General features: G+C 53.5%; 1 protein-coding gene across 7 annotated transcripts in view; it reads right to left on the reverse strand.

Moving 5' to 3' along the window:
• The window catches only part of COL27A1 (collagen type XXVII alpha 1 chain), a 150,262-nt gene that overhangs the window by 77,134 nt on the left and 59,871 nt on the right, over window positions 1–13,257 (reverse strand). For all 7 annotated transcript variants that reach the window (XR_006334568.1, XM_043870590.1, XM_043870591.1 and 4 more), the window contains 2 exons: window positions 10,649–10,702; window positions 8,331–8,375 (listed from right to left, as the gene is read on the reverse strand). Coding sequence is in view for 6 of the 7 variants with exons in the window: in XM_043870590.1 (XP_043726525.1) it covers window positions 8,331–8,375; window positions 10,649–10,702 (99 nt within the window). In the remaining variant the exon portion in view is untranslated. The remainder of the gene's footprint in view (window positions 1–8,330; window positions 8,376–10,648; window positions 10,703–13,257) is intronic.

The following is a 13,257-nucleotide window of genomic DNA, read 5'->3' on the forward strand; positions in this document are numbered from 1 at the left end:
GAATCATCCCGAAACCATCCTGCCTCCCCGGTCCGTGGAAAAATTCTTCCAGGAAACCCAGTCCCTTGTGCCGGAGAGGTTGGGAACTGCTGAGCTAAGGGATTCAGGGCATTTCCTTGGGCTTCTGTGGTCCTCAGCCTCCTGATCTATAAAATGCAGATGAGGAACCCTCCCCTCCGAGAGCTGCTGAAAGGGCAAAATAAGCACACACAGAGGCTTTGACTCTAGCTTAGTGAGGGGCAGGAATTTCTGCTTCCAGAAGCTGGGACAGCAGCAAGGAAGGAGCGGGGCTGTCAATCACAGACATCAGAGTTGCAGACGGAGCCCGGAGGACACTAAGATCAGCGGGTGAGTCCTGGACCACAGGTTGGAGACCCAGCATCCCATCAGATCAGCCCGTTCAAGGTGGGAGCAGGTCACGGAGAGTGACCTCACTCTCACCCTGGAGAGTCACATTCACTGAGGGCTGGGGAAAGGCTGGGAGGCGGTCAGCGTAGGTCAAGGCCAGACCACTCGGTCCCATCTCTCCTCCGAGGCTCACTCGCTCATTGTGAGACTGTGAGATTGTTCGTTGTGAGATCTCCGTGCCTCAGATTCCTCATCTCCAACAGGGACTAATACTCTGTACCTCCTGTAGTTTGGAGAAGTAATTGACATGGATAAAGTACTTGGCACAGCCTGGAGGCGTTTTTGGCGGTTACAACTGAAGAGGTGCTACTGGCATCTCATGGGCGGAGGCCCCACAGCAAAGGGTTATCTGGCTCGGGGGACTTCCCTGGTGGTCCAGTGGCTAAGGCTGTGTGCTCCCAAAACAGGGGGCCCAGGTTTGATCCCTGGACAGGGAACTAGATCTCACACACCTCATCTAAGAGTTCACAGGCCTCAGCTAAGCCCCACTACAGACAAGTAAATAAATGAATTTTAAAAAACAATAATTATCTGGCTCAAATGTTAACAGTGTTGAGGTGAGAAAGCCTGGTCTAGAGTGCAGGAATGCACCCTCTTTCCCTGAAGGCTCCTCACTTCCTGCCCTGCCCTGCCCTTCCACTACTGCCCTCAGCCACAGCCATCAAATTAAGCCTTCGCCCAGAGAGAGGGAGCCCCTGAAACACTCTCTTCGCCCCCTTTTCCATCCTCTGTGACTGATGTGCGTGTCTGGCTGCTTTGTGAGCTCCATCAGCGTGCCTGACCTCTCTGGGCCTCGGTTCCCCACTCCCTAAGTCAGGCTCCATGGAGGCCCCTGGCAAGCCCTCCGAAGCCCTGGAGGAACGCAGCCTGACCCAGGTGGCCAGGCTCAAGAACCGGTTCCTGTGGGAGCTGCCTGGAGCTGGCTTGGAGGGAGGCTGGCAGAGAATGGAACGTCACATTCCTGCCGACTCCTGTGGAAGGAAGGGCTGAGATGGAGGGAAACAGGCTGAGCTCAGAGACGGCGCAGCTGGGCCTGGCTGAGGCAATGCTGAGTCTCATCCCCCACCTCACCACCCTCCTGAACCCACCTGACTGGGTGAAACCAAACCTTCTCACTGAGCCTTTGCAAGGAATTCTGCTTTCAGTGCCCATCAGGTGATCTTATTAAGAAAGGGAGCGCTCAGATGAATGGGTGATCATAGCAACACAGATGACCCCCAGGCAGGCACCACGCTGCACACTTCACATGCCTCACCTCCGTTACTGCTCCCGACGGCCCTTCACGATCTGCCTGATCTCCCCGTTTTACAGATGAGGAAACTGAGGCTCTGAGAGGTGAGGGCTTGAGCAAGTTGCAGAGCTCAGCAGAGTTGGGATTCACCTTGGGTAGTCTGTCCCCAGAGTTTCTAAGCAATTCTGAGGTAATCTTGGGAGAGAAGAAGCCAGGATTGCTGGCCGGACAGAGGCTGGAGGGAAGGACAGCCAGCTTCTCAGTTAGGTTCAGTTTAGTCACTCAGTCGTGTCCGACTCTTTGTGACCCCGTGGACTGCAGCACGTCAGGCTTCCCTGTCCATCACCAACTCCCAGAGTTTACTCAAACTCATGTCTATCGAGTCAGTGATGCCATCCAACCATCTCATCCTCTGTTGTCCCCTTCTCCTCCCGCCTTCAATCTTTCCCAGCATCAGGGTCTTTTCCAATGAGTCAGTCCTTCGCATCAGGTGGCCAAAGCTCAGAGAAAAGCATTTCAGCTCTTTGGATGCTTTGACTGGTCCCTTGCCCCCCCCAACCCCCGCACCACCCCCACCCCGCTTTTCCTGGAGGAAGGGAGCAAAGGGTGACCACCCAGAGTTCCCCGCAGTGGTGCACACACAGACAAGGTCCTGCTGATGCAGGGGCTCTGATGGGGGCCGGGGTCTTGAACAGAGAGGACCACCCAGCAGCTCTGGGAACACACGCTCCCTCTCCCCCAATCCAGACCCGACGGCGGCTTGCTGCATGGAGGCTGGATGAAGGCACTCCACATGCATGCACCGCCCCTCTCCAAAGGGGTCTGTGTCTGGTTGGGGGCCAGGGCCAGTGTGGGCTTCCCACCCAAGAACCCGTGGGAAAAAGGTGGCTGCTTGCTGAGGACAGGTCTTCTTCATGTGGGCAGGACCCCCACGTTGGACTAGAAAAGCATTTGGGGGAGAACAGAGAAAACCTCAGGCCGCATTCCATGCCCCCCTCTAGTATAGTCCGCAGATACCAGCCTGCTTTGCGCTCAGCACTGTCGTGGGCAGCTTGTCCAAGTAACACACAAAGTCGGGTCCCACAAGAAAGCAGAGTGAGTCATGCCCATAATCTGGAACCTGTTTCCCTGTCTGCCGGCCCTCCCAGATCCTGCTCAACACACTTCACCCCTCATCTCACAGACTCCCACCAAGAATGCAACATCAACCGGCCACATCTGCGACCACTGAAAGAGCTCCTGAGTGCCAGACGCCACACCAGACAGTTTCCAGCCTCATCAGATCTGTTCGGACGCTCTCCAGCTGCTCACAGCTGTCCCACGGGGTCAGCATCATCGTTGGTGCCGCGTCACAGATGAGAAAACTGAGGCTCAGAGTGAGGTGAAGCAACGTCCCCAAGACCAAGCAACAGGCAGGGGACACAGGCAGGACCAGAACAGGTCTGGGTGTCCGTCGGGTCTCGGAGTCCATGCTCACAGGCCTGGGACTGACCCGGCTTACTCCAATGAAGGACCCAATGATGCCTTTCCTTGTTGCTCTCAATCATAAGGCAGGCTTGAGATTCAAAAACAGGTGAGAGTCCCACTCCGCTGCCCAACAGGTCAGCAGGTGTCCAGGCTGGGGCTTGCTAGGAACCCCTGAAAGAACACCTGGGGCGCTCCCAGTGCCCACCCTCACGGGTGCTGGCAGAGCCTTCCTCCCTGTTGTTCCTCTGGCGCTGGGCATCCTTGGCCACTGCCTCCTACGCCGAGCGCTCCGCCCTGAGCTCACACTGTCCATTGTCCTCAGCATGAGCATCACTTCCCTGACCCCACAGGCCAGGTCAGGCTCCCGCCATCATGTCTGAGCCTGATGAGGCTTTAACTCATGGCCTATTCTACACGATGACCATTGACATGTGTGCGTATGTGGCCACTGCCTGCCTGGTGCCCTAGAGGAAGCGCTCACTAAAAGGGGCTAAATCAGTGGCTGAAAAAGAAGCCCACTCTTTTCCAAACCCTCTAGGGAAAAACCTTCCCTGGAACTGCCTTTTGAAGGCAACAAGGCCTCCTTGAAACTCCAGTAGGAGGGCAGGAGCCTGGGGATGGGGACCTAGGTGACCAGCCCTGGCTCCTGTGTGGTCTTCATAAGCACTACCTCTCACCCAGAAAAGCCCCTGGCACCGTCCAGTTCACAGTCTCACACACCTGCTGTCTCCATTCACCCCAGAAGTCAGGCAGAGCTGGAGGGGCAGTGCCGTGGCAAAGGGCATGAACCATGAAACAGACAGCTTCAGGGCTGTGTGACCTTGGGCAGGTGTGTCAGCCTCTCTGAGCCTCAGTTTCCTTAACTGTACAATGGTAATCTCACTCTTTACTCAGACGGTTTCTGTGATAATTAAATACCTAGCATAGGGCCCGGCACATGAGGGTTTGGTAGATGTCAGCTAGCAGGTTTCCTGACCTTGCTTTATAGACAAAGAAAAAAGTCGGGGGATCATTTGGTGACAGGACACGGTGGACTTGTCCACTATATCTCACACGCTGGGATTTGGCCAGATCACATATCCTTTGGGCCTCATTAAACGGAGGAGGCAAGATTCCCTTTGTGTCACTCAGAATACAAAAGACAGAAATCTTCTCTGTTGAGCAGACTCTGGAATCAGGCATACTTTGTTTGAGGGCTAGCCAAAGGGATTCAATTACTCAAAGGGGGCTGCTTCAAGACTGACTCACCTCAGAGACTGCAGGGGGCCACCCAGTGCTTTTGGGATCAGGGTCACACAGGTCTGAGTGGCAACCCCCCGGCTGGTGACCTTGGGCCCCAGCCTTCCCACCGGGGTACCAGGCTGCTGCCACCTGCTTCATGCATCTCAAGGCCCCCAGCCTAATGCGTGTCAAGCACACACAGAGAGACAGAAGCTCTGTAAATGTTTGTCTGTCCTCTCTCACCCTCCCGTCTGCAAGGGCCCCGGGCACAGGGGATGTTTCAGTTTTGGTCTGCATGCAGACTGCTGCAGCTGACTAGTCCAAAGGCACTGAATAAATGTGGATCTCCACGAACATGATGGTCAGTACATGGAATTCCCATTTGCTCAGCTAGAAACCCACATCCTCTGGAAACTGTAGGTGACTCACAATCCCTCTTCCCTTTAGCTCCTGGTTAGAAAATTCCTTTTCCTCTCCAACTCTTTGGGGAGGCAATTTTTTTTCCCCCAGACACAGAAGCTGCTGTCTCCAAAAATCCAGGTCAGGAGTGGGTGCCTTGGGTGGGACAGGGTACTGGCTTGGAGGCTGATGGTGACTTGATGGGTGCAGGTCTAGACCCACGACCCACCCTCCCTGCCAGGCACATGGGGAAAGGAAGGTCACCCTGGCACCAGAGGGAGTTTAAAAACAGGGGAAGCAGGATTGAAAGTGGCCAAAGAAAGACATGAGGCAAGGTGTGGGGGACGGAGGGTGGGGCGGACTCAGTTCTTTAAGGAGCAACAGGAGGACCGCAGGGCCTGAGAAATGCAGGGACATCCAGGGCTCACCCCCAGCTCAGGCCCCTCAGAAAAGGGTGGGAAGAGAAGTGCCCTGAGCTAAGAGTTAGGAGGCACGGCCTCTGATCATGCCTCCATCTTCTCCTGCCTTGGGTGTGACCTTGACCTAGGGCCTCACTTTTCCCATCTGTCCAATGGGATTTTCCTAAGACATACTGAGCACAGAGTTGCCAGATTGAGTGAATACAAGATGCCTGGTTAAAATGTGAATGTCAGATAAACAATCAAACAAAGGAATGACATTAGAGTGTAAATGTGTTTTAAATAATGTATCTGAAATTCAAATTTCACTGGGCCTCTTCTATTTTATCTGGCAGTCCTTACTGTGGAGAGCAAAGGGGAGCATCGGTGGGAAGAGCTTTTAAAGAGTCAGGAAGGCCAAAGGCTGTAATGGCACAGTCTCTAGAATCTGCGTGCATTCGGCCAAGCAATACTCTCGCCCCTCTCAGAATCCAACCCAGTGGACGCCAACAATGACAAATAGGATTGTGTGCCAAGAATGACAGCCAAGATATGTAAACATCCCTGCAGAAAAGCTTTAGGGACAGGGATTATATAGCCTGAAGAAGCAGCCTTAGGAAGAACAGACGCAACCATCTTTACATCTTGAACAGCCTCTCCCAGGGACAGGGAGATGAGTTGGACTCAAAACACAGGAAAGCCCTGCACAATGAGAGCTCTGTGAAAGTAGATGGACTTTCAGGGGAGGGAGCATCTAACACCAGGGTGTTCTAAGTTGGAGTTTAATGACCATATGACCAAAATCCTCCAGAAGGGAGTCCTGCTGAGCTTCAAGAAGGTTGGACCAGAGAAGACCTCTGAGATCCTCATCAAGTCAGGTTCCCAAATACTCATTGCAGAAATTTCTTTTTCCAAAGCATTCAGGTCAGTGCCTTGTGCCAAAGAAGGTGCTCCACAAAGGACATCAGGGATGACAAATGTATGACTCACACGTTGACACTTCCTAATCCCAAGCCAAGGCAGACATCACCAATCAATCGCAGCACTATCTCCCGATGATTTCTAATGTGACTTTGAATTCTTTCTCAATGCAGCATTCTAAACGGCTGCGGTTCTGTGCTGGGTTTGGTGGCTCAGTCGTGTCCGACTTTTTGTGACTCTACGGACTTCAGTCCACCAGGCTCCTCTGTCCATGGAATTCTTCAGGCAAGAATACTGGAGTGGGTTGCCATGCCCTCCTCCAGAGGATCTTCCCAACCCAGGGATTGACTCTGGGTTTCCTGCATTGCAGGCAGATTCTTTACTGTCTTGAGCCGCCAGGGAAGCCCTAGTGTACATAAAACACTACTACTACTACTGAACCACTACTTATTAGCAGTAACTACTTTACTATTTATTAACAAGTAGTAGTCATAAAATCATTATTATGATTATTACTAAATTTATTGTCATTATTCCTAGCGCTTCTTGAGTGCTTACTATGTACTTCTTGCTGTTGTTCAGTTGCTAAGTTGTGTCCGACTCTTTGTGAGCCCATGGACTGCAGCCCGCCAGGCTTCCCTGTCCTTCACCATCTCCAGGACTTTCCTCAAACTCAAGTCCACTGAGTCGGACTTGCCATCCAACCATGTCATCCTCTGTCGTCCCCTTCTCCTCCTGCCTTCGATCTTTCTCAGCATCAGTACTAGCAGTTTGTAGGTACTAGTTTCCCTGAATCCTCACAGCACTCTCCCAAGTTAGGCACTGATTTATTCCCATTTTAAAGATGAAGAAAACTGAGACACGGGAGGCTTAGAAAATGTGCTCAGAATGGCAATTAAAAGAGTGATAGAGCTAGGATTTGAACCCAGGTAACCTGGTTCTGGACTGGTCTGGGTATACATGTGGTCCTAACAAGAGGGAGCATAAAGATCCCATCTGACAGTGGATCCCTGAGGCTCAGGAAGTGAGCCTGTAATTGAAGACCACAGAGCCCAGAGGAAGCGAGGCCCGGGTCTGCACACAGGCTGATCGGACCTCCACTCCTCACCCTGCCCTGGTTCTGCTCTCACCTACCTGAGCAGGAGCACATTGCCCATGGGAGCCTCTGGGCCTTCTTCCCAGGACTGGTCTTCCCTGAACAATGACCTCCCCAATTCTCCAGGGCCTTCCCCAGCCTCCTTCTCAATAGAAGGTCTCAGCAGGATGGCTGGAGTAGCCAAAGCTGGCAGCCCATTTGTCAAACCAGGCAACAGCCTCCTTATGTGAGCCCCTGAGACGCAAATCCCACAGGATATGTCCCAAAGAACAGAGGAGAGGAGCATCAGACCCTTAGGGAAGCTCCTAGACTTATTTCCTAGACTCAGGCCTGTCACTGGCCCTCGGGCCTGGGCCCAAGGTCAGGGCTCACCCTCTGAAGGTCTATTGGGGAGCCCTGGTTTTGGTTAATAGCACTACTCCACAAAGCTACCCCAACCTGGATGGAGTCAGAAGTCAGATTGCCTCCTACCTCCCTGGTACAGGCCTCTCTCAGTCCCGGGCACATCAAGAGATAGCAACAAGAAATGACATTTTAAAATAAAAGCAATATTTTCCACTAATTGCATATTTACTGAATGCCAGATGTACCAAAGATAGTACAAGAATGCCTCGTTTAATCCTCACAGCCCTCCCAAGAGGAGTCTACCATCATACCCATTTTACAGATGAGGAACTAAGGCTCAGAGAGGGTAAGTGACTTGACCCAGGTCACACAGCCTGGTTATGGCAGAACTGGGACTTGACTTCAGGTGATCTGGCCCCAAAGTCAGTGTTCTGAAAAGGATGGAGAAGACTGTCCAGCGTGGTCCAGAGACTCAGCTCCTCTGCTAGTCACTTCCTTTGTCTGGACCTGAAGCACCTCATCTGTCGGATGAACACACTACCACCTGCCTAGACCTTGCTGCAGAGCAACGGACAGGCAGCAGGGGTGAAAGTACACGGCCGTCTCACGCTCTAAACCCTTTCCCATTTGAGTAATGACGAAAGGGGCTCAGAGAAGGTTGGTAATCCGCCTGAGGCCACAGGGCATGGCTGTCCTCCTTAGTCCCCTGCCCCGATTGCCCTGTCCTGCTCTCCCAGCTCCTCCAGGGGTCTGATGAGAGAGGGGCGTTTTCAGCAGGACTTGTGGCTCGCTCCCCACACTCTCCCTCCTGGCCATTCCCCTCCCCAGGCATCTGTGTACTTACAATGAGGCCGGGGACTCCTGGGGGCCCTGGCAGGCCCAGCTCTCCCTGCAAAGAAAGAGAGACCAAGGTGGTTACTTGCTCCGTCTCCCTCCAGGCCATGCCCTCCACCCCATCCTCCATGTGGGCCTCTGGTAGACTCCTTCAGAGCTGACCATTCTTTGTTCCTGACTCTCCTGAGCCTGGCCTGGAGTTTGGATGAGAACTTCCTCCTTTGTCGTCAGCTTTCCACATCCGTAAGGTGGGGAGGTTGGGTTTCTAATCCAGCACCTTCCAGTGGCAGGTGTGAGAATGGGCAGAATCCTGACTATGCCAATAGAGATGGGCAGGATGCCTGGCCCAGGAGATCTCATTTCACCCTCACCTTACAGATGGCAAAACTTAGGCCCAAGGTCAGACAACTGTCCTAAGGTCAAGAGCGAGGAAATAACAGGGGGGTGAGGACACCAAGCCGAGACCCACCTGGCCAGCTTCCCTCCATTTCTCAGCCAGAAGATACTGGGGGCCTTGAGAGAACCCCCGAACCCCCCAGAAGAAAGAGGCTGTCAGGTTCCACCTCCCAGGGCCTCTGAGAGGCTGGGAAGCTCTCGCCTGGGAGTCAGGAGATACGGCCATGTATGGGCAAGTTTGTTTTCCAAATCTCTATAAATGGACCTTCAATTGTTTGCACCAGAAAAGACAGGTAGAGGGGATTGGATCAAATTCAAACTGCAAAAGTGGGAATAAAAATAGGAAGCTCTAGAAATGGTGATTATGAACCACCAACATCCTCCCGGGGGTTGTCTTCCTTCATCTGTGTGATCAGATGGGACGTCATTACTACAGCCATTGAGAAGGGGAAGAGGAGGTGAGGAGGAGCCTTGGCTTTAAAACGAAGGGTCTGAGACTCGGGAAAGGGAAGGGACTTGTTCAAGGCCACTTGACTACGCGGCAGAGCCGGGACCAGTCATCAGGTCCTCCTCCTACTCCTCCGGACCATGAGTACAGAGTCATCCCCTCCCCAAGGACACTTCCAGGATGACATCACCCGTTATATGAATAGTGGTTAATCCAGTGACTGGTACACTGAAGGAAAGACTCTGGTTTCCCACTTCTGACCCCTTGCCAGTGCTCTTACCTCCACCTGGAATGCCCCCCCACCACCTCTCTCCCTCCTCATCCCAATTCCAATGCCGTCTTCCCCAGGAGTCTCCTCTGCTTCATTCTCCCGCCTCCATAGCACCTGTGACCTCTCCGATCCCACGTGTCTCACTTCACCCCATGCAATGGACTAGGGAGACGGCCATGAGCTCCTCCAGGGCAGGGACAGGCCCCATCATTACCCACTCTTCCCAACCCCTCCGTCCAGTGAAAACCCAGCACCTCCCTGCCCACCCTCACTGCATTCCCACAACACCTCTCAGAGACTGGCGTCAGATCCCAGTCATTTACAGATGAGGAAACTGAGATCCAGACAGGGCAACTGATTTGTCCAAGCTTCCATGCCTGGTAAGGGGTGCAGAAGGATCCGAACCCAGACCCATCTGGCTCTGAGGCCAGGGCTGCAGGTCTCCAGGGAGGCCGGGAGTCAGCCCCAAGCTGGGTGAGGCTCCAGGAGCATTTGTGGAATTTAAAACAAGCACATATCAGGTGCTGACTATGGATCTGGCAGCCACCTCTGCCGAGGGCATGGCTAGGCACAGCTGTGAAGGCAGGAAGCCCCAGGACAGATGGGGGCACACAGCAGATGTGCCAAAGAGCCCTGGACATGATCTGCACTTCCAGGCAGAGAGCATGCTTTCCCACCACTGGAGCTGGAGCCTGGGACGGCAAGGGAGAGGCGGGCTCAGCTCCCCAGGGCAGGCTGACCTGGCTCCCTGACGGCCCTCGATTATTTACAAACTCTATAAACATGCCTATGCTGGAGATTTTCTTTAGAACTCAGCTCTTCCCTCCATACAGGGCCTGCAAACCATCTGCTCCCCCAGGCCGCTGCCATCCCATAAACATTTCTCAGACTTTATAACATGGTAGTGGCCCTGGATTCCCCAGCAGGAAGTGACCCATGAACCTTCCTGACTCCTTGAGGATGGGACAAAGCCTAGGGCTTTGGGACCTGGGGCTCAGTGGGCTGGAGGACTCTCCTGGAGTGGGGTGGGGTGGCTCAAAGGCCATCCATAGTAGACAGAAGCCAGGAATTCAGGAAAATCATGCAGTCCACCCAGGAGCACCCAGCTCGTGGGTGACCCAGCTGGGTGACCTAAAAGCTTAGGGTCCTAAAACCTGCTGTGTGCTTGTTCTTAATCTCTTTCCTGTTCCCAAAAAAGATGTGAAATACTTACAGGGTTTCCATCCAGTCCTGGAGGGCCTCTTTCCCCAAAGTCTCCAGGAAACCCCTGAGGGTAGGAGAGAGAGCAAACATCTGCAGATTAGTGTGTATACCTGCGGGCGGCTTGGATCCAGACCCCGAGAGGACACAGGACACGTCCATGCAGTCTCACTCGCTGGTTCCAGGATCTGGGCAGGCTCTGGAGTCCTGAGTCACCTTGAGCCCTCAACAAACATCCTTCCCCTGTCGGCCCCCACTAAAGAACTTCCCAAGGACTGGCTACTGTACAGAAGCCCATGGCCAGGGAGCCCTCTTTTCATGTTTCCTGAGTGTCAGAAAAGAGCACCCAGCTCCCTGGCACGTAAAGGCCAAACCCCAAGCTGAGACTTCCCTGGTGGCTCAGTCAGTAAAGAATCCACCTACAATGCAGGAGACCCGAGTTTCATCTCTGGATCGGGAAGATCTCCTGGAGAAGGAAATGGCCAACCACTCTAGTACTCTTGCCTGGAAATTCCATGGACAGAGGAGCCTGGCGGGCTACAGACCATGCAGTCGTGTATGACTTAGCAACTGAACTATCACCAGGCTGAGACCTGGTCCGAAGGGAGTGGGGGGTCAGGTAGGTCTAGGTCTGCACCAGTCACTGACTTGCTGAGAGTTTTGAGTCATGCCTTCCCCCTGAGTGAGCCTCAGTTTCCCCACTGGTCCAAGCAGGAGACGCTTCTGCAGCATTTCCCAGTCCAGCCTTCTGCGATTTCTGTGATGTGCTCTTTAAAAGCTACCCTCTGGAGTCACGACCCTCATTTTACAGATGAAGAAAGTGAGGCTCTGAAAGGGCAGGTGTCAAGGTCACAGAGTCACACGGATAGGGAATACGGGCAGCACGAACACAGGTGAGTTTCGGCAGCCAAGAGGAACAGGCGGCCCGGCGCGGGCAGGTCTGGCCCTCGCCCCCGCCCTGACCCCTTCTCCATGCTCTCTGGGGAGACAGGCAGCTGGAAAAACATCAGCTGTGGAGAAGCTTCTCGGAGCCGAGGATGGGGGCATAACTCCATTCTACTTCAAAAGGAAGAGAAAGTCCCTGAGCTTAGAATTCAGGGAAACCTGTTCTCCTCTCCTTGAATTCAAATCACTGTTTTTCCAGGGAAATTTAATAAAAAAAAAAAAAAAAGCACATGTTTCTCTGACCAAGAGGAGGCCTGAGCTGTTCAAACAGTCGAGATTCTTCACGGAAGATAATTTATTTCTGGTTTCTGAAGCCACCGGGGGAATCCAGAAAGTAGATTAAACTAAAAAGACCAAAGATAAAAACAAAACCAAGCCAATTACAAAGTCTATACTGGCTGAGCAAAGAGACCTTGAAGTGTGTGTGCATCTAGGCCTTTGTCTCACCCTGCCCAGAATACTATTCCCCTCAAATCCCTCCTCTGCCAGGAAACCCTAGTAGACCAGAAGGGAAGGCGTTGATATGGACCCTGTAGGAGGTGTGGCTTCATTCTGACACCCAAAAGAGGATACGAGGACACATTAAAGAGATCTGGGCCAAGCCAGTGACTTTGCATGCAAAACTTTACTTGCCTTTGACATTCGCCCTTGAGGGGAAGGTTATTGGTCCCATTTAACAGAAGGGGAAATTGAGGCTCAGAGAGAGAGATGTCACCTCACCAAAGACAAAAAGAAAGTCTGTGGCAGAGCGGAGCCCAGGTCCCACCTCTCTGAACTCTGCCATGTTTGCATGATCTGAGTATGAGCACATCCTGGCATGCAGAAGTGCTCGAATGTGTGCCTGATTGATTTTAGAGAGCGGTAAAGGTAGGCGCGCGCGTGCGTGCGTGCGTGTTTGTGCGTGTGTGTGTCTGCGTGCGCACATGAGCATGCCCCTCCAGATCAAGTTTTCATGGGGTTACATCTGACCCTATCTAAGATGCCTCTTCCCACATCCTTAGGGTCCCCCCTGGCAAATTCCAACCCAGCCCCGCTTGGGCATGCTATAAGGTAGAGAGCCCTCTCGTGTCCTGGGGCAAGAGATATCAGCTGGGCGAGTAGTGGGCAGGGGAGGCTTCTGAAGGCATTTGAGCCACCACCTCTGACCTCGGAGCACGCGGCTGGGGGCTTGGCGAGACAGAAGGACAATCCCTCAGGCGACAAGGTGGGATGCTGTCTAGCCGGACACCTGGCTGACTTCACGAGGCAGGGTTTGGGCAGTCCATGTTGTGCTCTCCAGATCCAGGGTCTGGAGACAGCCTGCAGACTGACCTGGGCTCACCCCCAGGTGGGCTGTGTGACTACAGACAGACCCTCACTGACCCACTGTCCTCTCAGGCTGGGGTGTGCTCTCTGAGAGCCCTGCGGCTTGGCCCATCCCTTAGACAAAGCCTGGAAGGGAGGAGCAGGAATGCCCCTGGACCCCGCCACCAGCCCCATCACCTCAAGACAAGACAGCGTGACTGTACTCCCTGGGCATCAATCCTGGCTGAGATGCCCAACGTGTTCACACGCGGAAGCCACCAGACAGGTTCAAACCCATGGGTCTGCAGTCAGGGCCACGCTAGGCTGGCCTAGGGACTCCTCTCAGACCCAGCTGCCAGGCCAGCTTCCCCCGTGAGGCTTTAGAACCAAAGC

The sequence above is a fragment of the Cervus elaphus genome, chromosome 16 (genome assembly GCF_910594005.1).
Source record: "Cervus elaphus chromosome 16, mCerEla1.1, whole genome shotgun sequence".
Classification (NCBI taxonomy): Eukaryota; Metazoa; Chordata; class Mammalia; order Artiodactyla; family Cervidae; genus Cervus; species Cervus elaphus.